This window comes from Petromyzon marinus, chromosome 2 (assembly GCF_048934315.1).
Source record: "Petromyzon marinus isolate PM22_M1 ecotype Great Lakes invasive population chromosome 2, UKy_Petmar_22M1.pri1.0, whole genome shotgun sequence".
NCBI lineage: Eukaryota > Metazoa > Chordata > Hyperoartia > Petromyzontiformes > Petromyzontidae > Petromyzon > Petromyzon marinus.
In genome coordinates, this window is record NC_133668.1 from 23,210,065 (window position 1) to 23,235,298 (window position 25,234).

Below are 25,234 nucleotides of genomic sequence, written 5' to 3' on the forward strand. Positions count from 1 at the left end.
TCCCAGCACCACTTTGATGCGCCCCAATGTTTGCTAACTTTAGATTTTGCTTGACTTTCTCATAATTTCTGCCAGTACCTTGTTCACAGACGTTTGTGAATTTGCTTTTTTTTTATTTTAACCATATATCTTTAGACTGTTATTCACCAAAACACCCCAATTCTTTTATCAGTATCAAAGAAGATACACTTTTTTTGTTCATTTATAATGTTTATTTTAGTCACACGTATATTTTTTGGAAGAACCTCGTAGGTCTTGCTATAACCTATAAACGAAACTCTTTACTAAAAGCTTTTGTGACTGCAGGAATTCATATTCGTTGGGTCTTTCGGTAAAGTCACGTAGATACGCTCAAAGATAATAACAAAAAACTACGACGTTTCGATCGCAACACAAACGGTCATCATCAGGAAAAGGGGGTTAGCCTCTAAAGGCAAACTGTTTATAAAGTTTTCAAATGGGCGTAGTCCAAGTGTCAGCAGCATGGGCGGGGTAGCTAATGTTAATGTAAGGGATGTTGCTGCTAGAGGTGATGGTCGTAGTGGGTAGTGATGGTACTGGTGGTGGGCTTCCACCAATTAAAGGGCTGCCAGGTCTATAATGGAAACATTACACCCAGTTATGACTTAAACTGGTTGATAACGTCCTTCCAGTGATTGCTAATTTTGTACCCATCTTCTCGGTTGAAATTGTGTCTATGTCTGTATATACTGTATGGATGGCTTCATGAACGAATCTTTGTTGATAGCCAGTGGGTTTGCAAAGTACCTTCGTCTTAGAGAAATAAATGTTGCGTGAGCCAACCACATTAAAACAATTATCAGCCATGACCGAGGTATTGGTCCTCCCGAGTTTCAAATCTACCTTATGTTCACGAACACGGTCCGAGACATATCGCTTTGTTTCCCCCAATGTGATTACTGCCGCAGACACAGCTTAGTTTGTAGACGCTGGGGTATTGCATGTTAGGGATCACATCCTTCACAGATGGGATCAGATCTCGAATTTTATGTACTGTGTTAAATCGGACCTGGATCTTGTGTTTGCTCATGATTTTGGAAATATTTTTGGTGACCCCTGCTATGTATGGCAAGGTAATGGTTTTGATTGGGTCCTCAGATGGTTCTTTACCAACGGTTGGGGTGATAGCATTAAGGATTATGTAGTCTGAATATCCATTTGTCTTGAGAGCTTGGTGTACATGTTTCAGTTCACTGGCTAGGTGATGATGGTCGCAAATACATCAAGCTCTATGGTGTAGAGTTTTGATGAGGGAATTCTTCTCGGATGGATGGTGGTGGGAGTCAGGTATTAGGTAGGCATCCGTATGGGTTGCTTTCCTGTAAACAGTGACCCATTGAGCCATCTGGTCTCTTTTCAATTAAAACATCCAAGAATAGTAGCTTGCCATCCTTTTCCACCTCCATGGTGAATTTGATGGCTGGGTGTATGGAATTGATGTGGTTGAGGAGTTGGTTCAGAGCTGGTCGGCCATGTGGTTAGATGATGAATATGTCATCTACGTACCTCTTCCACAAGGGCGGACGTAGAGTTGATGGCTGGATGGCGTCTGTCTCAATTTTTCCATTAAAATATTGGCTACAACCGGAGATAAGGGAGAACCCATTGGGGTACCTTCAACTTGTTTGTAAAATGTTCCATTCTAGGTTAAGTGTTGGTGAAGCAGTGTCTCACCAGGGCCGGTACATCAGCATGCAGTCCTTGTTGGACCATCACTGCCCACTACTGCCATCACCACTAGCAGTAGCGCTTTATTAGTGGAAGCCCACCACCAGCACCATCACTACCCACTACTATCATCACTTCTAGCAGCAACTTTCCTTACATTAACATTAGCTACCCCGCCCATGCTGCTGACACTTGGGCTACGCCCATTTTAAACATTTATAAACAATTTGCCTTGAGAGGCTAACCCCCTTTTCCTGATGACGACCGCTTGTGTTGTGATCGAAACTTCGTAGTTTTTTGTTATTTTCTTTGAATCTATCTACATGACTTTACCAAAAGACCCAAAGAAGAGAAAGGCTTTCTGTTATGCAGATAAGTGCGCAAATAAGTCATCATAGGTGGTCATACTATAATTAAGTGCAAAGCCATTTTTTTACAATAGTTATTTTGTGCAGTCATTAATGACCATATTCTTGGTTCTTTCGGTAAAGTCACGTTGAAGGGAAACAAAATAATAAAATATATTGTTTTCCTTCAACGTGACTTTACCGAAAGAACCAAGAATATGAATCACTGCAGTCACGAAAGCTTTACATCATTAATGACCAGTTTGAGTACTTAAACTCAGGACATGAAAAGCATAAAAAGAGTCTCAAGACTTTACTTCCAGGAGCGTCTTGCTCGGGATGTTTGGTAAGTCTTTATTGCACTTTTAACTGAAACTGGAGACGTATACAATGGTAGTGAGTTACCATATAAAAACCTACACGGAAAAGACAGCACCTTACTTGTTTCACTGCTGTCTACGAGTACCTGCCTGCCACTGCAGCAAGGCATTATATAGATTGACAGCCTCCGCCATTGTTGAAAGCAATGCACTACACGTAATGGTGTTAATCTCATCAGATTTACCATATCAAACTAAAAGGTGCATTCAATACCATTGCATTTCCATGTCTAGCCAGATAATCATTACTTTAGCACGAATTTGTTAATTAATGTGTATGTTTACATGTACTCATAATAATATTTTATTACATAAAACTGGAGGGGAAGATTGTGAAAGCAATGTGGGTGATTGCAAGGGTGTTAATTGTGCTACATCTATTCAGTAGTCTTGAAATGTGGGGATTAAATCAGCTTAATACAGCATACGTTGAGATATTTTAACTCACATGTTTATTAGAAAATAAGATCTTGAAAATAATCGAGTAATTGTATTACTTTCTTGATTTGAAGCTTTCGCGACTGCAGGAATCCAAACTCTTTGGTTCTTTCGGTAAAGTCACGTAGATAGAAAATTAATAGATCACGATGTTTCGATCGCAACACAAGCAATCGTCATCAGGTGAGACAGCAGTTCTCCCGCTGTGTTTGTCTCACCTGATGAGGGTTGCTTATGTTGCGATCAAAACGTCGTGATCTATTAAATTTCTATCTACGCAACTTTACCTAAAGAACCAAAGAGTATGTATTACTTTCTTCAATAAACAGTGCCACTTTCAGGATTATAATTACCTGACTTAGGAAATGTTGAGTAATTTCCTGTTGTATCTTTCTGACCGGCCCCTACTGGACATCTGTGAAAAAGAGCTTTATAGCTCATCGGATTTATCCAGAATACAGATTCTGGTTCTGAATCGGTAGAGGGAAGATTACTTTCCCTAGAAAACCTTTGCAGCACTATTAGTCTTCACCACACCCAACTCACAGATTGTTCGCGTTTAGGCTCGGGCTCGGATCAAAAACAAAAAATCTCATTACAATTCCTTTCATTTCATGGAACCCATCTAAATTCTTTCGTACAGCTGATGTAGATGCAGAACAACAACTATATTTTCACATTCAGGTGGTCAAGCCAGATAACCTCATCAGGAGCAGCCGAGTGTGTCGCTCCGATGTCTCCTTTGTATGTGGATTGGGCATTGCGTAGTTATATGCTGTTATGGTCTGTTCTGGCTGACCACGGTCGCACACTGTAGAGTTTTTAATGTATCATTAGTGCATCGGGTATCCGCATCTGCCATGGTTTGTACGGATGCGGTTCAGGGTGGTCCATGAGCTTTCTGGAGGATCACAACCAGGGATCTTCTACGTTGGGTCTTTGTGAGTTCTTTTGAACTCAATGAAGCCCATGGAAAGACGGAATTGTGCGCGGTAGAGGCTGCTCCAACCGATTACTGCGGCGCTGTTTTAATAGCGCTCCTCTCGTCACCAGACCCCAGCTGCTCCGCCGCCGTCAGACGTGGTCGTGCAAATTGGCGACGTGGAGTGGCAGCCGCCCTGGAGCTCCGCGGAGCGACTGCTGGGAGAGCATGCAGCCGCGGCACATTTGTTAGCAAGACCCGGTGGGTGCTGGTCGTGTGTCCCCTGCGTTATGTCAGGGGCTGGCGCCGCTGGCTCTGCCACTGCAACTCCACTGCAGCAGGGCTTGCCATCTAGCTCTCATGGTCTTTGTCGCAATGTTCAAGTTCATCGCAGTCATCGTCTTCCTCACAATCACCATTAGTCTGACCTTCATATCTGATTTGCACGCTTGGCCACGAACGGTGCGAAGGAAGTTCAACATACGTGCATATCAGTCGCCATAATCCTTGTCCTCATCATTTAAATATTCATGCAACCATGACAAAACCTTAGAATGATTTAAAAGCTTATATAATCAGCACCATTATTATATTATGCATGGCTGGTAATTGAACTTTAATCATGAATAACTAATTGATTTAGACATTTGCATCACTTTCACATTGGGGAAATAAAAGTATTTTTCAAAAAAAATCAGACGTGTTCCATGCACACAGTACACTGTGAAACTGCATTCCCTTCCAGATGGATAGTTTAAAAAAATATTAGAATGTTTAAACCATGAGTTGGAAAATCTAAAAATATATTTAAAATGCTAGACACGTAGTTTTACCTCACTGCTGGTTAGCAGCAGGGCTGGTTGTCTCCATTAGGGCTGCATCTTGCCTTGTTAATGGAAAAGCTCTATCATCTAATCAGTCCCCGCCTCTGTTTCAAGAAAACGCATGCATATGTATGGATTATGTAGCTTCAAAACATGTATTTGTCCTCAAGAGTATTTAATTCATGATAGCATTATCTCCTGAGCCATCCAATGGGCAAATGGATCAAAGAGCAACCCTTTGATAAATTTGGCTGGTAAAGTCACGTAGAAATAAGAAAGAATAAAATTACATAATAGCATACGACGTTTCGATTGCAACACAAGCAATCATCATCAGGTAGAGGAAACATATAACCGCAGATATATATACAGACCTTAAGTAGAGGGAATTAACACAGATACACCAGGGGATACAGAGAGAGATGGAGGGGTACACTAAATCAAACAGGGTTTAGCAAAATTTGGAAACTATATAAAGCAACACAGACGGTCGGTTAAAACACAATTTACGCATGGTCTGGTTGATTACGCTATTTCAAAGATTGCTAAATTGTAAGTCTCTTTGCGGTCTGTATTCTATCACTCTTAAATTTCACACTTAACTTACAATTTAGCAATCTTTGAAATAGCGTAATCAACCAGACCATGCGTTAATTGTGTTTTAACCGACCGTTTGTGTTGCTTTATATAGTTTCCAAATTTTACTAAACCCTGTTTGATTTAGTATACCCCTCCATCTCTCTCTCTGTATCCCCTGGTGTATCTGTGTTAATTCCCTCTACTTATGGTCTGTATATATATCTGCGGTTGTTTCCTCTATCTGATGATGATTTCTTGTGTTGCAATCGAAACGTCGTATGCTATTATGTAATTTTATTCTTTCTAATTTCTACGTGACTTTACCGAAATAACCAAAGAGTAATTCCTGCAGTCACGAAAGCGCCGAATGAAGTTCCAATTTGGCTGGTTTTATATAGGCCGAGGTTCCTTATTGCAATACGTACATTATTCTCATATGTATTCATATTGGATCACGTTCATGGAAGTTACCATGACCCCTTGTTACAGAACGGGCAGAGCTAATTATAAAGTCTCCAAAAGAGTAGTATGAGTCACAGTGAGGGGGGATTACACACCTATGGCTTGCAATCGGCATGCCTTTGTTGCGTGGTATTTAGTAATAAAATGGTTGCGGAATGTCTCTTCAGAGTACTCAATCTAAAACGCTGCTTGAGTTGCAGCCTGGATTGATCATTCTATAATTTTAATGGCAGGTTTATTTGAACAGTGAGAGACAGAATAACAACAAAAAAATCCAGAAAAAGTATGTCAAAAATGTTATAAATTGATTTGCATTTTAATGAGGGAAATAAGTATTTGACCCCTCTGCAAAACATGACTAAGTACTTGGTGGCAAAACCCTTGTTGGCAATCACAGAGGTCAGACGTTTCTTGTAGTTGGCCACCAGGTTTGCACACATCTCAGGAGGGATTTTGTCCCACTCCTCTTTGCAGATCTTCTCCAAGTCATTAAGGTTTCGAGGCTGACGTTTGGCAGCTCGTACCTTCAGCTCCCTCCACAGATTTTCTATGGGATTAAGGTCTGGAGACTGGCTAGGCCACTCCAGGACCTTAATGTGCTTCTTCTTGAGCCGCTCCTTTGTTGCCTTGGCCGTGTGTTTTGGGCCATTGTCATGCTGGAATTACCATTTACGACCCATTTTCAATGGCCTGGCTGAGGGAAGGAGGTTCTCACCCAAGATTTGACGGTACATGGCCCCGTCCATCGTCCCATTGATACGGTGAAGTTGTCCTGTGCCCGTAGCAGAAAAACACCCCCAAAGCATAATGTTTCCACCTCCATGTTTGACGGTGGGGATGGTGTTCTTGGGATCATAGGCAGCATTCCTCCTCCTCCAAACACGGCGAGTTGAGTTGATGCCAAAGAGCTCCATTTTGGTCTCATCTGACCACAACACTTTCACCCAGTTGTCCTCTGAATTATTCAGATGTTCATTGGCAAACTTCGGACGGGCATGTATATGTGCTTTCTTGAGCAGGGGGACCTTGTGGGCGCTGCAGGATTTCAGTCCTTCACGGCGTAGTGTGTAACCAATCGTCCCAGCTGCCTTGAGATCATTGACAAGATCCCCCCGTGTAGTTCTGGGCTGATTCCTCACCGTTCTCATTGCAACTCCACGAGGTGAGATCTTGCATGGAGCCCCAGGCCGAGGAAGATTGAGAGTTATTTTGTGTTTCTTCCATTTGCGAATAATCGCACCAACTGTTGTCACCTTCTCACCAAGCTGTATGGCAATGGTCTTGTAGCCCATTCCAGCCTTGTTTAGGTCTACAATCTTGTCCTTGACATCCGTGGAGAGCTCTTTGGACTTGGCTACGGTGGAGAGTTTGGAATCTGATTGATTGCTTCTGTGGACAGGTGTCTTTTATACAGGTAACAAACTGAGATTAGGAGCACTCCCTTTAAGAGTGTGCTCCTAATCTCAGCTCGTTACCTGATAAAAACACCTGGGAGCCAGAAATCTTTCTGATTGAGAGGGGGTCAAATACTTATTTCCCTCATTAAAATGCAAATAAATTTATAACATTTTTGACATGCGTTTTCTGGATTTTTTTGTTATTCTGTCTCTCACTGTTCAAATAAACCTACCATTAAATTTATAGAATGATCATTTCTTTGTCAGTGGGCAAACGTACAAAATCAGCAGGGGATCAAATACTTTTTTCCCTCACTGTAGAAAGCATGCCACCTTTGAGACAAATAAGTCAGCACTTGCCCGACTGCAGGCATTTTATACAGTAGGGCTCTAAAGCTTATGTTAATACCATTAGACATGCCTGAGAGGGAATGGGATGCCTTGGCCTCTAATCTGATGACTTGACTTGAGGGAGGCAGGGTGAGGGGTTAGTGCCGCTTGTTTGCAAACACAGCCAAATGAGGCGTGTGGGCCAAGGGCCACCCAAACATGATACCCACCTTATTCACATGGCTCTTCACAGCCCCAGAGACTCGGTACTAAACAGCCCACATGCTGCATACACCGATTGCCGTGATGTCCAATCATGGTCTACATGCTCACCAACCACTATGATGGCTTGCGGAGCCCGTGGCTATTGCCGACTATCGCCACCCATTTAACAAAGCGCACGTCCTGCTGCGACATGAATGGTAGAGTCGGAGGCATCAATCGTAGTCGAGCTGCAACTACGCTGTAGACCAACACGAAAAACATCATATAACTTTACGTGGGAGATTGGAATTTTAAACAAATATCCCAAAACCCAGCACACCTCTTGAGAAGAGGTGAGTGGGGGCTAAGTGCAGGAACTCTATTGGCTGCCTCGCCACTTCCGCCATGCTGTCCTGCTCCCTGTGTTGTCAGAAACGAGAGGCCGGCTTGTTGTTCACCCTGACCCCTTTCCCATAACTCTCCGGTTTCAAGTTGGGTTTCCACTTGTGGACTTTCACTTCCCCGTGCTTCCACACTGCCACGGGGACACGCTGTCAAACACGAGAAGAAATAAATATACAGCGGGCGTTTAAACAAAAAAAACACAACGGATTGGTGCTCACAATGTGTGGAATTTTGCGCGTGATAAAATGTAAAGAAAACAGGGGAATTATTTTTTTTGTATAATAGGAGCTGGGGCTGCGTCGTCCGCTGCGTGACGCTGTTTTTCGTGAGGGCCGCAGGAACGGGCCGAAGGCGGCAGGCCAAGCAGACTCCGCACGTCGCCTGGACAAAAAACAAAAACTGCTGCTCTCCGGTTTCCCGTAGCTCTGATTAGCACGTTCGGCTACATATGGTGGGAAAGAAGTTCAACGTACGTACGTACGCGAATTGCGCTCACCGCTTAGCCTTTGTGACACAAAACTAAACCGCCTAAAAGGTCATTTTTGTAGGTGCGTAATCTCCCTTTAAACAAATACATTTCTCCATTGTTCTCGTTCTCATCGAGCCTTGCAGATTGCGAGATCCTCCTATGAATTGTCTCAATGTTGTTTGCGGGTTTAAAAGGCCATCCCGCATATCAAACCCTCGTGGGGACAGAACGTGCATTGAAAAATGTTATTTTTCCCTGCCTTGGTTCGACAAAAACAGCACAGCTACTTTTAACATTGTAAATACTGTGCTAATGGTAGCCGTGTGGTAAATATAAACAGTATTAAACTTTTATCTCAAGGAATCTGTAGCCGAGAGAGGTACATGGAACTGCAAAACTGGATGGAGCTTTAATAAAAATTTGCGCACAAAACCACTAACTTCATAACCACACTTAATATGGAATGGCCACAGCCATATAAACATTCCTGCATATTATAAAAGAAATATGCACATCCGATATGTGGGATCACAGATAAACAAATACATATGTAAGAGTAGTTTTCAACCTGAAGAAATAACTGATCTACCACATTCCATGTCTAGCGGTTATCAGGAAAGCGTTTGCACCGTTTTATTTATTGCATGCCTTACCCTCATGAATAAATCGTAAGAAAGTACTTTCAATGCTTCATGACATTAACCCTTTCCCACTCAAAGACTTCCGCAAGTTGCAAGGTAGGTTCCGTTCACCACTGAATCTCGGAATGCACAAGCAGTTAGCATGAATTTTATTTAGAAAGGCAGAGCGCCGTTGTTTTTAAAGACATTGTACTAACTGCAGAGAACTGTAGTAGCACGACCGCACTCTGATAGCTGCCGCCAAACTGTCCCACACCCCCCCCTCCCCCCGCATGGCCTTGAGGGAGCCTCGGTACGTCTTCCGACTTGAAGACTTGAAGACGTACCGATAAAGTTTTCCTTCCGATTCCGTTGTGATGACGGACACGTACGTGTGTGCACAAAAGCGCTAACTTAATAACCACACTTAATATGGAATGGCTCCAGGCAATAATAAAATGCATGCATATAACAGAAAAAAATATGCGCATGTACATCATCGGAACAGAATCAAAAGAAAAACGGATGACGTACATCGTCCCAATTGGGAAAGGGTTATTAACATTACTTGTCATATGGGTTGAAAGTTCTGCTGGAGGTGTTCTGTAAAAAAAAATAGTCCAATGACATTGCCAGAAGTATCGTGAACACATTAAATAATATCGCACGTTAATAAGACAAACCACAAGTGTTCTGTTCAACAGGGAAAATATATTATTTAAAAATGACACGCAAACCCAAACCAACTTTACGGACAACATCCAAACGCACCGTAACATTGACGTATTATTTTTTTTTTATATATATAGAAATTACCAGGACGTCATTCTTGAAGACTAATGCGTCCACACGTGGGAAGAAAAAAAAAACACACTCTACAGTATTTTACCAAGTGGCTTCAGCCATAGTCCGCTCTGCAAGACAGTAAACATGAACTTGAAACATAAACATAGACAAAAAAAGATACGTAAAAAAAGACACGTATATTTGTCGTGAACGTGCACTGCAGTTCACAAAGTTTCAGGTCCTCATCAGCAGTGATTCCCTTGGGCTGTCAGGTCACCACGAGGAGCGAAGATTGTCTGTGGAGCAAAGTGACGACTCGGTCCACACACGGGAGCTCTGTGGCCCGGCTCTTCAGGGCTTCCTCCACAGATTTCACAAGACTTACCCTCAAGTCTTCCAAATAGGCCAGTAAGTTATTCTTGTTTTTTTTTTCCCTTTATCTCTCTTTTAACTGTTTTCAACAAGATCAGGCTTACACAAAAAAAAGTGAACGATACATAACCATGCTCTACTGAAAAACAAGGCAATTTTAACGACGGTCAAACGATGTGCTCTTTAAACTTGTGTACAATTGGATAACAACACCAACGGCATCTCCCACTGTCTGAGGCCACAGCAGCCAACGCAGCAGGAGCAGCAGCAGCAGCAGCCCCCCCCCCCCGCCACCCCCTCTCCGGGCTGTGCCTCAAACAAACGCAACCTTCTCGGTGGCGCTGCCAGACGAGCCCCAGCGTCCAAGGGACCACGGCATCGGCTTGCGAACGCAGCTCACGCCGCCCGCGCCGCCATCCGTCTTCTGCCCGCCGTGGACGTGGCCCCAGGAGGGCGTCAGCGAAGGCCACGCCGGGGGAGGCCTGCGCACTGGGCGGACGCACCCCAGCCGCTCGCACGCCGGGCAGCAGCGGCGGCGGCGGCGGCCTTCCCCGGGCCGCTCGCGGTGGGGCCAGCCGCACGGGAGGCGCCGCCGGACGCCGGCGTCGCGCCGGCGGCAGCGCGACTCGCTGCGCAGCATGCGCAGGGCGAGCACCACGAGCAGGGCGAGTGCCAGGGCGCCCGCCACGGGCACCGCGATGACGGCGGCGCGGAACCAGAGCTCGCGCGAGCCGGCCGCGTCCGCCGGGGGCCACGCCGCGGGGAGGCCTCCGGCGCCGCGGCCGGGACCGCCCGCGGCCCGCGGCGCGTGCTCTGCTGCTGCAGGAACACCAGTGAGGGGGGGGGGGGTAGGGGGCAAGGCGGGGGGGGCAGCAGGAAGGGAGGAGGCGGAGTGAGAATAGCGGACGCACACGTGGGCCCCAATATTGTGGGAAAAGCTAGAGATGGTGCATGTTTCGCAAGCGCAGTTCTGATATAAGCAACACTTCCTATATCACACTGATGGGGGAGGGGAAGGCAAAGGATAGATTCTGATACAAGCACACTTTGAATATAAGCACATGGAATTGCTCCCAAAGCAGTGTGCTTGCGTTTGGCTACATGGTTATATTTTATAATATAACTTTATAATATAAATCTTGAAAGCCAACCAACTTGTGTTTCATATAGACCATGTTGTTAATGCAACAATAATTGCTTCGTCAAGTTTGTGGTCTTTTTTTGGATGTCACATTATCAACTACAGTCACTGCAGTGACCTCTAAGTCTCTCTGCACCCAGGATGAACTCAAATACATCCAAACATCAATACGGGCATGCACATTAGCAGCCTATAGTCTCTTTACATTATTGCAACAAATGCTGTTGAGGGGCACAATATAATTATGCGGGAGGGCGGTTTCTGCAATGTAATACCAAACTAGATATGAATCTTAGTCTGAGCTAACCCACAAGACACACAGACCAGGTTCAGGTGCATATCGTATGAACCTCGGTCAATGGGGTCATAGCAGGGTTCTAACTATCATGGCACTGATGCACTCACACACCCACAAATGCACGCAAACGCACACACATGAGCACCCATACACACGCGGAATGCAGGGGCTCAGCTAACCACACATTACTCTCCCTCCATTACCAGCAAGGTCACAGGAGACAAGAGCCATTAACCTTTGGGGGTTTTTAAGAATGACTTCCCCGACTTGTCCAAGCATCCTGCCGATGAATTTTTAACCCTTTACATTGAAGCTGCTACACCGTGAATGAAACTGATCTGGGAAGCTACTATGCCGTAGGTCATTGTTTTAGCAGCGATGATAATTAACAATAATAATAACATTGCCAAGTTACGTAGCATGTCAGACGAAGTTGTTTTCCACATTTGTCAGGTCTACCAGCACAAAGAACATGAACATTGTCTTTTAAGAACAGTTTTTTTTAAATATATGATCCTTATGGTGGTACCCCGGGATAGCAAATAATACAAAATGGCCGAGGCAATGAAATATTTTATTTCTGGGACACTATTTTTTTCCAGGGGTGTACTTAACTCCGCGACTAGGGTAACCAATCAATCCGAAATCAGTGCTACTCCGCGATGTCGAAATGCAGCAAAGACGCTCGTAATGCACCGTGGTAGTGCATCGTGTACAGCTCGTCGAGATGAGTCGATTGCCGCATCGTCGACCATCAACAGACTAAAAATGACTGCATCACGGACATTATGCGAGAGCCAGGGTACTATGGTACCCCGGGGTACCGACATAAGGTTCATATATATAATTTGCTATTAAAATCAATAAAACAAGCAGATTAATTATAACATTACATTTGTACATAAAACAAACAGTAGTTTAATAAAGTTGTTTTTTTTTAGATCAAGAAGTCACCTTGGCTAAAGCCAATGCTGCGAGACACCAAACGGTACCAACCATTTGATTGCTCATCAACATTTGTTTCACAACTTGCAGTGTAAATGCACTTTTTGTTGTTGTACGAAAGGTGCTTTTGAATATTAGGAGCAAAATCAAGATTGAAAGAAGATTGATATCATAGCCAGAGCCATTGATGTCACCACACCTCTCTACCTGCAGTTGCTGCACAGTAGACACATGTAAACTCCAAGAAGGCAGCACATGGCACTTACAAACAACACTCGAATTTCATAGCAGCAACCCTTTTCTGGACTTTGCCCACGTCATTTTATCATCAACTACAACCTAATTTGTGAAGTGACAAATGAAGAATATTCCAGAACTCTCAGAGCAAGCAGTTTTACAAATTGAGTCGGGGACCAGCCTTGGAAGATGACATCACAGAACTACATCTGAATCACTTCAATCATCCTCTCTCATTCAACGATCAATGACGTGCCCATATATTCCCTATCAGCAGTGTTTGTCGTGTAGCAATTCAGCCAAAAATGTCGGTGCTTTGGTCCGAGTTGGAATACGTGAATGTAACAACCAAATACTGTATTATGACATTTATGGCCAGTCAACTCGGGAGCAAATGAATATTGTTGACGATCTAAACGTTTTTTTCTCTCCAAAAGCATGTATATTGAACAACCAATTCAGGTACACACAGAGGGCATGTATGGGAATTGACACCAATAGCATAGCTACAATGGAAAGTACAACGATTATTACCAAGGTTTTAGATTTAGAACCTATCGATGCCATGTGTTTAAATAAACTCAACATCCCTGGTGTCTTATTCCTTAACTCGGATAACCCTATAGGGGAAGCATGAGGTGCGGGGGAGGGGGGGGGTGATCTCTATGTATGTACAGTGAGGGAAAAAAAGTATTTGATCCCCTGCTGATTTTGTACGTTTGCCCACTGACAAAGAAATGATCAGTCTATAATTTTAATGGTAGGTTTATTTGAACAGTGAGAGACAGAATAACAACAAAAAAATCCAGAAAAACGCATGTCAAAAATGTTATAAATTGACTTGCATTTTAATGAGGGAAATAAGTATTTGACCCCCTCTCAATCAGAAAGATTTCTGGCTCCCAGGTGTCTTTTATACAGGTAACGAGCTGAGATTAGGAGCACACTCTTAAAGGGAGTGCTCCTAATCTCAGCTTGTTACCTGTATTACAGAACCTTTCCACAGAAGCAATCAATCAATCAGATTCCAAACTCTCCACCATGGCCAAGACCAAAGAGCTCTCCAAGGATGTCAGGGACAAGATTGTAGACCTACACGATGCTGGAATGGGCTACAAGACCATTGCCAAGCAGCTTGGTGAGAAGGTGACAACAGTTGGTGCGATTATTCGCAAATGGAAGAAACACAAAACAACTGTCAATCTCCCTCGGCCTGGGGCTCCATGCAAGATCTCACCTCGTGGAGTTGCAATGATCATGAGAACGGTGAGGAATCAGTCCAGAACTACACGGGAAGATCTTGTCAATGATCTCAAGGCAGCTGGGACCATAGTCAACAAGAAAACAATTGGTAACACTACGCCGTGAAGGACTGAAATCCTGCAGCGCCCGCAAGGTCCCCCTGCTCAAGAAAGCACATATACATGCCCGTCTGAAGTTTGCCAATGAACATCTGAATGATTCAGAGGACAACTGGGTGAAAGTGTTGTGGTCAGATGAGACCAAAATGGAGCTCTTTGGCATCAACTCAACTCGCCGTGTTTGGAGGAGGAATGCTGCCTATGACCCCAAGAAAACCATCCCCACCGTCAAACATGGAAGTGGAAACATTATGCTTCGGGGGTGTTTTTCTGCTAAGGGGACAGGACAACTTCACCGCATCAAAGGGACGATGGACGGGGCCATGTACCATCAAATCTTGGGTGAGAACCTTCCCTCAGCCAGGGCATTGAAAATGGGTCGTGGATGGGTATTCCAGCATGACAATGACCCAAAACACACGGCCAAGGCAACAAAGGAGTGGCTCAAGAAGAAGCACATTAAGGTCCTGGAGTGGCCTAGCCAGTCTCCAGACCTTAATCCCATAGAAAATCTCTGGAGGGAGCTGAAGGTTCGAGTTGCCAAACGTCATCCTCGAAACCTTAATGACTTGTAGAAGATCTGCAAAGAGTGGGACAAAATCCCTCCTGAGATGTGTGTAAACCTGGTGACCAACTACAAGAAACGTCTGACCTCTGTGATTGCCAACAAGGGTTTTGCCACCAAGTACTAAGTCATGTTTTGCAGAGGGGTCAAATACTTATTTCCCTCATTAAAATGCAAATCAATTTATAACATTTTTGACATGCGTTTTTCTGGATTTTGTTGTTGTTATTCTGTCTCTCACTGTCCAAATAAACCAACCATTAAAATTATAGACTGATCATTTCTTTGTCAGTGGGCAAACGTACAAAATCAGCAGGGGATCAAATACTTTTTTCCCCTCACTGTATGTTGAACTTATTTCGCACCAACAATGGTGCAGTTCTCACCGGAGCTGTCTGCACGAGCCGGCAGTGCAGGCAGCCGGTCGCTCAGCGCGTTGTAGTTGCACATGTCGTCCTGGCAGCAGCGCACGACCGGCCAGCGGCCCGTGTGGTTGCGGGGGCGCGGCGCGTGGCACGGGTGCGGCGGCGAGGGCGACAGGGCCTCGATGCAGCCGTGCGCGAGCGGCGAGCGCGGGTCCGTGGGCTCCAACAGGCGACGGAAGCACACGGACATCTCTGACTTGCACATGTAGCCCGTGGGCACGCAGTGCGCCGCGTCGCAGTAGCAGCGGATCTCGCCTGCATGCACAGTGGTATCAGTGTCAGCATCATGGTGGCGAGATATTATCTCCATCGCCCAGCATAAAGGAAGTCGTGGGTTCCATCCGGACCCTGACTCCTATTGTATATTTGTATTCTTTGGTTCTTTTGGTAAAGTCACGTAGAATGAGAATAAAATAATAAATTGATAAAATAAAATAACAATAATATTCTCACGACGTTTCGGCCACAACACAAGCGGCCTTCATCAGGTGAAGGGACGAGACTGTCTGGTAGGACAGCGCTGGAGTGAAAGAGCCACGTTCAGATCACGGCCTTTAAGCTGTGTGAGAGGAACAAAGCGCCTTGACAAAGGAATTAGCATATAATTTAGCATTGAAATGGCTGAATGATTAGCTTGTGACTGGTCACAGAAATAGCTATGTTAAAAGTTAAAGCATACACATCCGCAGAGGCACCCCTTGATAAAGGAATGTATATTTGTAGTTTGAATGTTCTCCCAAGGTCGTGTGGATTTTTCTCCGGGTCCTCCAGTTTTTCCCCTCCACATTTACAAAAAAGCGTTTAGATTATTTGGCTGCTATAAATTGATAAGCCACTTTGTTGAGCTATCATTTGTGGCCAGGTCGCCTCTGAAAAAATAGCTACATAGCTCTGGTAAAATAAAAAGTTGTATTTGTTTTGTGCAGTTGATCATCTTAATTACCATCCATATCATCACCAGCACTTGGGCAAACCTAAACCGCATCAACACAAACAATGCCAGGAGCAAATGGAAAATAAAACAACTCTTTGCTCAGTGTGTGGTGACTGTGGTCGCACAGAACAGATCCTTGTATCAAATCATGACTCAATGGCTGATTCACAAATAGGAAGGAGGCATCGTCACAGAGATACACTCCGCTAATTCCAGACGCAATCATCTGGCTCAACCACATCATGCATAATAGTTGTTGCTCTTCGTCTCTACATCAGCCATACGAAGGAGGAGGTGGAGGCTCGCCAATACTTGAGCTGGATAAACTGTTGAAAGTTCATATATGTAGGTTTTTGTAGTTGTGCTGCATAGCTCTCAGATACATTTTTGGGTTTCTCTGGATACAGCAGTTTCCTCCAAGATGAAGTAAATAAATAACGTCATCCAGCCTACAGCAGAAATCAGCAGCAGAAATCAGCAGCAGAAAGCAGCAGCAGCTCACAATGCTGTATAATTGAGGGAAAATACGAGCTGGTCAATTACATTCTTGAAGAAGCTCCCAACACCTGGAGCGTTGAAACGTCAGGCCCGAAAAACATGCAAGTACAACCCGCAACGCATGAGAGAGCTGTTGAAGTCATGGAGTTTGACTGGCAGGGCGATCATTTGACTATTTTTCAACTCCCTCGAGTGCTAAGTTTTCATTCACCAGACATTCTATGCAGCATGTGCGGTCAGCTTGCCCTTAATAAGCTTTGGTCAGAGCACGTATTTTTTGGTGGCTAAAAGTAGTGGAAATTCCACATTATTATGGCAGGGTCCAGTCCTTTATCAGGACAACCACTGTTGGCTTCTAAAATAATGTATTTGCTGTTATATGTTTTCTACTCCGAGGCATAACTCCTTGGCCCAATGCCATTTAAGAGGTTATCCTCTGCCACACAGTAGACTGCTTGTGTTCGCTGTGTAGAAGAGAGAGTGCTTCACTCAATGGGAAAGGTGTGTCAGAAGGGCCTGCACTGGATGTAGCTCCAGAGGAGTCCTCGATTGAAGGTAGTTTGGCCTACTCTTCAACGATGTGCCAGACATCTAGGAAGAGGATTACCCACACTTTACGCCACCAGAAGTGACCTGCTCATCGCAAAACTGGAGTATTCATGTTTACTGGTGGGTTGGCAGTGGGGGGGGGGGGTGGATTTTAAGGAGACCTTCCCATTGTTTCGTATGTACTGTATGTTGACCTTCTGTCCACCGTGCGTAGCCACTAGTGCTAATCGGAGATATGGGGGAAGGACAACAAACTAAACACAAAAAGCAGTTCTAAATAAATTAGTTTTCAATATATATGATTTAAAAGTGCATAGCTTCAGTGGCTTCCTAATATTGGAAGGAAGAGCGTTCCAGACGGCCGCAGAAGTGCTTCTGAAAGCGCGATGCAGTAACCGTCTTTGTTCGATGGTGAACCAAAAGCCGCTGCGAGGATGACGGGAGTCCGTGTGATGGTTTATGCTCCTTGACGAGATCACCAAGGTATTGTGGTTCATTTGTGGCAAGCACTCTGTGTGTGTAATGAGTACTGGACGGACATGATCGGATTTTGCAGTACCCGTCACGACATGCGCCAAGGGATTTTATACACGCTGGACCTTGGTAATGTTTTTTGCCAGACGTCCTCTTGAGTAGTGAGTTGCAATCATTGAGCCTTGGCGATAGTATGCTACACGCCACCGTGATGGCTACGTTACAACTCAATAGTGCTCGAATGTGCTGGGAGATCGAATCAAACCGGCGACCTGTAGATGTCAGGTCCAAGTGTGCTGAACAGTGCACCGTGATGGCAGCACCTTTCTCAATGTGCATTTAATAAACATGCTATTGGTGTTGGGACTGAAAAAGAATGTGCTCCAAGATTTACAATAACCGAGTTTTCACAGCAGTAATTTGTGACCTCGCTGAGCAAACCAAATTATTTTTGAAATGTTTCAACATTCTTGCACACTTAGGTATACTTTCACGAAAACACACAAACACAAAAAAATGTTTGCAAGCTTCTTTCTGTAAATGTCCCTTAACACAGCTTGGCTATTTTGGCTCGTGAAAGCAGTGCACACGTCATAATTTCACACTCTCCAGCCAAAAACCATAAACAATGACACACGGGTGAGTGATTGAGTGTGACCAATGAATTTTGAGTGATTGAGTGTGACCAATGAATTTAGCATTCCAGAGCAAGAATTGTCCAAGTAAAATGTTCACACATTGCTATATAATTGTGAATTAAATATATAATACATGCCCAAGGTGTAGAGAAATATGGGACACATAAACATTCAACGTTTGTTAGGCAAACTTCAGCTATGTCAAATAAAAACTGTCAAAATAAAATTTGTAATGATAAAATGTGTTGTAAAATGTTATATTGCAACACCAACGTTTACTTAAACTAAGTTCCAATAATTAACAATGGACAATTTCAACAGATGTTTTGTATACGCATAGTAATGACATGAAACTTCTAATTCATTTGGTCTGACAGAAGGTTACTGCCGAACGTTGTGATACAATGATTGTGCATTAATTGGCATTTGGTATTTCAATTGGTATTTAATTCGATATGTTAACTCCCTCGCCTCGTATACAGGAGGTCGTGAGTTCGATCCAGACCCTGACACCTGTACATTTGGAGTTTGCATGTTCTCTCCGTGGTCGCGTGGATTTTTCTCCGGGTCCTGCAGTTTTCCCTCCACATTTACAAACATGCTTTTAGAGTGTATGGCTGCAATACATTTCCGCGTGATTATCCACTCCGTTGAGCTATCATTTGTGGTCAGGTCGCTTCTGATAAATACCTATATAGCTCAGTGGGCCTTACGAGGTAAAATAAAAAATAGATTTCTTTTTTTGGCCTCCGTGTGTCTCAGTGTAAGGCTTTCGTTGAATGTATGACTCACTGTTTGGCGCGCAAAGCTTGCCACCTGCGAGAACCCTACGATCACCACACTCCAGAACATAAACGTTTACGCAAAGAAAAGCAAATACCATAATAACTCCCAGCTTGACACTGAAACAAACAGAAAACAATCCAGCAGTGCCCTGTAACAGCGCAACATTGCATTCCTTTTGCTTGTGTTCAATAAGATTCGATTACTTCGAAGGTATAGTGTTACGTGAAATTAGGGTGTACGTTTATTTAGAAACCGTTTGTGATTTGAAAAAAAAGAAAAACTAATGATTGCATGCTTCCTCCTTTTCATGTGAGATTAACGTTACGCTCGTGAAAAAAATATTTAGCGCCAATGGACACTTTCAATCGATTTGCTGAAAGGAAGGCGAGGTTAAGGAGGAGAGAGAGAGTGATTGAGGAAGAGATATGGATGAGAAGCAGTGAGGGATGGAAAGAAAGCAAGAGGTATGGATCTAAAGTCTCGGCGAGAATACAGTCCACAGAAAACAAGGAAACACGCCGTGTCTGCATGTGTGAGTAGATCGATGTTTCTCTGCTGCAAGTAAGAGGAGAATATGAAGCAAACGGGAACATGGTCGGAATAATATTAGAGGGGCAAATTCTGAGATGATAAAAACCACAGCATAGATAAGCAATGTCTCGTTCATAGATCTGTCTGTCCACATAACAAAAAATCGTGTATTTTGCACAGTATGTCGGCCTCCCATTAGCCCGACAGCTTTCTGGGCGTGCATAATTTCAGCAGCATTGGTCCAATACAAGCAGACTAGTTATGACATCCAGGCTCATTGGCAGTCAGGCTTATGAGAACCAATGCTGGTGAATAAACGCACATATATAAGGAACCCAATAACAGGAAACGAAGTGTATCAAGTCTGCCTGTTTGCTCAAATATTAATTATTGATTGCCTACAAGCGAGGAATGCAATTAAAAAAAACAAAATAAGGTAACCTCTTGTTGTCCTAAAACTTGATTTGAAGCTTTCGTGACTGCAGGAATTACTCTTTGGTTTTTTCGGTAAAGTCACGTAGAAAGAAAGTAACTTAAATAATAGAATACGACTTTTCGATTGCAACACAAGCAACCGTCATCAGGTAGAACTAAATTTGAGAGAGAGAAAAAAACACAGACACGGAGACACACAGACAGACACACAACACAGAGACACACAGAGAGAGACACAACATAGACACAGAGACCCAATGCCTTTGTGTCGAGGCCTTAAATAGAGAGAGAGGGGGGGGGGGGACAGAGAGAGAGAGGTGGGTCTGCTGGAGCAGAGAAAAATGACATGTAGTAATAGATATTGGTTTTAATATCATCGACAGATCTATCTTATATAACCTACACATTGCACTCTCATTATGTTTTGTTGATGATAGGGGTCGGTTTTGAGGCCACAAAACTCGGAAGACATGACAATATGGCGTTATTATAGCAATAACTGGATTGGTGAATGTCCAAAAAAACAACACATTCGCTTTGGAAAAGCAATCACCACAGTAAATGTTTGAGAAACTCAACATTCTTGCAACTGCAGGAGTCATTCCAAATAATAAATGTAATACAATTAATTAATAACATTATATATTAGTATTCTTGGTTCTTTCGGTAAAGTCACGTAGACAGAAAACAAACATCAAAATAAAAAGCAACAAAAACCCACGACGTTTCGATCGCAACACAAGCGGTCTTCATCAGGTGGAGATTTAGATTTTTGCTTTCTATCTACGTGACTTCACCGAAAGAACCAAGGATATGAATTCCTGCAGTCACGAAAGTTTTAAGCCTAAATTATATATTAGTTCAAATTCCTAGGCATGTAATTTTTACAGTGATTTTTTGTGTGTTTTACTTTATTATTTTAACTAATCACTCTCCTGACATTTACATGAGCGATTTAGTTTTTTCAACTGAATATTTTTTTACCAGAAATTGATATCCATGTATCTTATCCTTTGGTTCCCTTTGCAAGATGCATTTATCTCAATGTTCAGTTCAGTTTATTTCTGAAGTACCCCATGAGCCAAGAAGCTCTTAAATCGGGTTTTATCAACAAAAACAACACCACCGCTTCCCCCGACAAACACAACATGTCACAATAAAATAAATCAATAATAAACAATAGCAGATAAGAGGAAAAAAAATAGCTAGCAAATCATGATCGCTAATAAAAATTAAGTTAAATATATCATCAAATATCATGCTGTATCTCTAACAAATACTAATTTAAATCTGCCATAGTAATTATATAGCCTCAAACATAGCATTATAGTGGGAATAAAAAAAACAGCATCCATAAAAAATGTCGTGTAAAGCATGCACAGGCAAATGATATTTCTACCTCGTCGAATTCTTTATACATTGGCAGCTAGACAATAATTCACTTGAAAGTAGCAATGACTGCAGACAAAGTTTTGTGGCATTATTCTTCCAGAGACGAGGGGCAGCCACCGAAAACGCTCTTTCACCAAAACTTGTTTAATATCTAGGAACGTTCAACATAAGGAATGATGAAATCCTCAGGTTAGGTCTGCCCTCCCGTCGTGTCAACAGATCCAACAAATATTCTGCCGAATTACCACTAAGGATATTGTAAATAAACAAGGCCTGGTGAATCGTTCTACGATCAATGGTCTCTCACCTCTTATTAATGTACAGTAATACCCTTTATGTAAAAAGAACAAGTCAGTAATCCTTTTCCTATACAGAAAAGCCTTACAAATTTTAAGATTCTTTCAGGGGCAACTTGCATTTGGGTGTTGGGCCACTTCTTGAACAAATACGAGTATAAACCAGTCACTGTTCTAATTCTTTCAAGATATGTTTTTTTTCTTCCATAAAATGTAATTTTCATAGGGTGGAATGCCACTCAAGAGAGAGAGAGAGAGAGACAACTCTGAAAGCCAGTAGATAATGCAATCCAGGCCTTCCCTGGATAAGTGTTTTTTTCACTGAATGCAGGGCTTCTCAGTAACCCAGGAAATGGCACAGCGAACTCTGACATGCTCCCACTAAGAGCCTGTTTCTTCTGTCGTGTGATTTGCTACTAAAAGATCCCCACCCTTTTTTCATCGGAAGCCGAGACCAGCATGGCATGGGCCATTAGCAATCTTTTAGTCTGTATGTGCAGAGGCGTAACTGCCATCTATCCACACTAATGGCTAAAGCAAACCATTTTTCGTCACAGTTCTACTTGAATATTTTGTCACCAAAGAATATGTTGGTTGGTGAGCAGTGTGAAGTTTATGTCCCGCTGAAAGGTTCTTCCAATAATACTTGAAGTATTACATTAATCATAATCATCAAACGCAAAGTCTAAAGTGTCCCCATACTCAATCTTTTGGCAGTACTCACGTTTGTTGGCAGTCCTGACCCAGTGGTGAAAATTAAACAATCTTATGGCAGGGGCCAAGCTATTTATATACCAACCACTTTTACACATTCTACAAAGTGCTGTTCATTATATCAACCAACCCTAGGATGATGAGTCAAGTCAATACCAACCCGAGATTTGAACTCTTGACCTTTCAATTGGGAGACGTGCACTGCCACAGCATCACCCAGGCCAGGCATAACAAACAATAATGATATTGTACTATACTCCACCCAACTCACATGTTTGTCCACCCATCTAAAAAGTATCCTGGTTACACAACTTGCAAATAACTGAACATTTTGACAAACCATTGAACAATGATGGTTACTCCATTGCGCGCTTTCAGATGCGCTTCTTCAGCCGTCTGGAACGCTCTTTCTTCTGATATTAGGAAGCCACTGGGACTATTAACTTTTAAATATAGATTTAAAATGCATTTCTTTACAACTGCTTTTAGTGTTTAGTTTATTGTCCTTCCACTTCACCTGTGAATAGCACGGTTGGCTATGTATGGTGCGAAAGAAGTTCAACATACATACGTCTCTATTAAGAAAAAGTACTTGGAGGCAAATGCAGTTTTGGAGAACTGAGAGCAAGTAAAGAATCGAGCTAAAGTTTTGGAAAAGTCTTTGTGGGGAGGGCAAACAGTGAAGATAATGACTGGTCTCGGTGGCAATGTGAAGAAAATACTCTGGTAGCTAAGAGACAAGTGAAAAACGGGGAAAGCCATGCAAACGGCTTTGACTTGTCCTGCTTTTACTACTATTAATTACAATCTCACAGCTGAGGTTTACAACAAGCGTGAGCAGTCGGCGAGTAAAACAATAGTTTTGTCCTTGAATGACCTTAACTCATAGAGGTGCTACAAATTTTGCCCGCCGAGCAATGTTCGTCAACACTGCAAACTCTGCAGTGGTGGCCTCTCGAGGCGGTGTTTGCTGCACGTACTAAATTACTCGAGGCTGCGAAACGCTGGAAGGAAAACCCTCTAGACGTTTCCACACTCGCACTTTATGTTCAAACTCTTTTCCCAAACCTCACAGTGACCCCCACCTAACCTCCCAACCTTCTCCGCTCTTGCTGCATTACTAGCTCTGTTGGCTTTATGCATGATTCATTGTTATTTTCCACATCTCAGAGAGACATCAAACATCTTCATTGCAAGCAGGTGCGTTTGGTAATGTACTCTATAAGGTTATCAAGAGATTCACGAGCTCTTCGAGCAAGGGAGACATATAAAGACAGTTAGAAATGGAAAATGTAAATATAATAGACAATGTGTTGGGCAATGGCCCTTCTTCATAACACATGAAAGGCCATTTCTATGAAATAGGACCAATGCTCAAAATGTTATTTATTATATAATTATTCATTGACAAACGTGTTGTCTTATTATCTGTGCTTGTGCACCACTGCCAATGCAGTATCACCAAATATATTTCAAGGGATACATTGAACTGTACTCACAAGTACACCTCAACATGCATCTGCACAATGCAAAGCGAAAAAATATGAATAAAAAAATAAGTATCAATGTCAATGCGGTGTGAATAGCAGATATCTCTTTCAATTATTTGACGAATCTGAAATATATTGGTACATATTCTTGGTTCTTTCGGTAAAATCACGTAGAAGGGAAATAATAAAATAATACAAATAAAACATACGTGACTTTACCGAAAGAACCAAGAATATGAATCCCTGCAGTCACAAAAGCTTTAAATCGAAAAATATTGGTGCATTATTGACATACACGTGTCACTCGCGTAATGAGAATAATAAACGTCTGATTTGAACCAGCCGTACAATTGTGCACATGGCACGTAACAACTGAGCAGCATAATTGCGGTACAACAAATGTTAGCACAATGCCATTGTCTGACCAGCTTAGAATCATGAATTGCTGTAATCCACAAACACGTCAATCCAGGTGGTTTCGTCAATTTTCAATTAATAAATAGCGGTGAGCTAATACTGGTAGGAACAAAGTTGTAAACTGAGTGTACCAGTTTGCAATAGATTAATGTGTCCGTCCGTCCGTCCCCTTTCAATACTTTAACGAAGTAAAATCTCGTGCTGTTGGGGTGTAAAAATAAAATTGCGCAAAATTCCAATGTTCCTACCAGCCCACCCTGCAGGGACCTGTTATGACTGTCCACAGCACTTGGTTCTGGAGCATAAAATATCTGCAAAAACGTGTCAATACCTAGTGGCCATTGGGTACAATTAGAGCACATTTAAAAATATGTAATGGACTATACACAATAATTACATTGTGTTTACAAAACATGAGGTAATAAAGAAAACAAAATAATTATTGCAATGTGCAGGTCCTTTTAAAATGTTTGTTTGTATATTTAGTGGATATGCATTCATTGGCTAAGATACAGCAAACGCAAATTGTTCAACGTTGCGTAAGAATACATTTGACTGGAGGAAAGTCCCATTCATAACTAACTTAGGTTCTGACAATAAGGTGGTGCCTCACTAGAAATTGGATTTTACAGTCTTACTTAAAATCACCACATTCCTCATTATATTTTTTGTTTGTGCCAGTATGGTTTTTTGACATATAAAAAAAATAGGCCCTCCTCATTGTTATGTCTGTTTTTGTGAGATTATACGCTGGGAGCACTTACACATATTTTATTTATTTGTTTACCCTGGCGAGTCACAGGAACTAGTGTCCTGCTTGGCATGTTTGGTAGATTCTTCTTTGAACAAATTCGCTTTTTGAGGAATGTGGAGAGCCGAGAGAA

General features: G+C 42.7%; 1 protein-coding gene across 2 annotated transcripts in view; it reads right to left on the bottom strand.

The window, feature by feature from the left end:
* Positions 1-3,501: 3,501 nt before the first annotated feature.
* Positions 3,502-25,234, bottom strand: part of LOC116944863 (BMP and activin membrane-bound inhibitor homolog) — a 34,843-nt gene continuing 13,110 nt past the window's right edge. Inside the window, exons 2-3 of one of the 2 annotated variants that reach the window (XM_032958713.2) lie at positions 15,158-15,451; positions 3,502-11,040 (exon numbers count right to left, since the gene is read on the bottom strand). In XM_032958713.2, the coding sequence (XP_032814604.1) occupies positions 10,538-11,040; positions 15,158-15,451 (797 nt within the window). In that variant the 3' untranslated portion in view covers positions 3,502-10,537. Of the gene's footprint in view, positions 11,044-15,157; positions 15,452-25,234 lie in introns of both variants that reach the window. The other variant, XM_032958703.2, reaches the window with a different exon arrangement.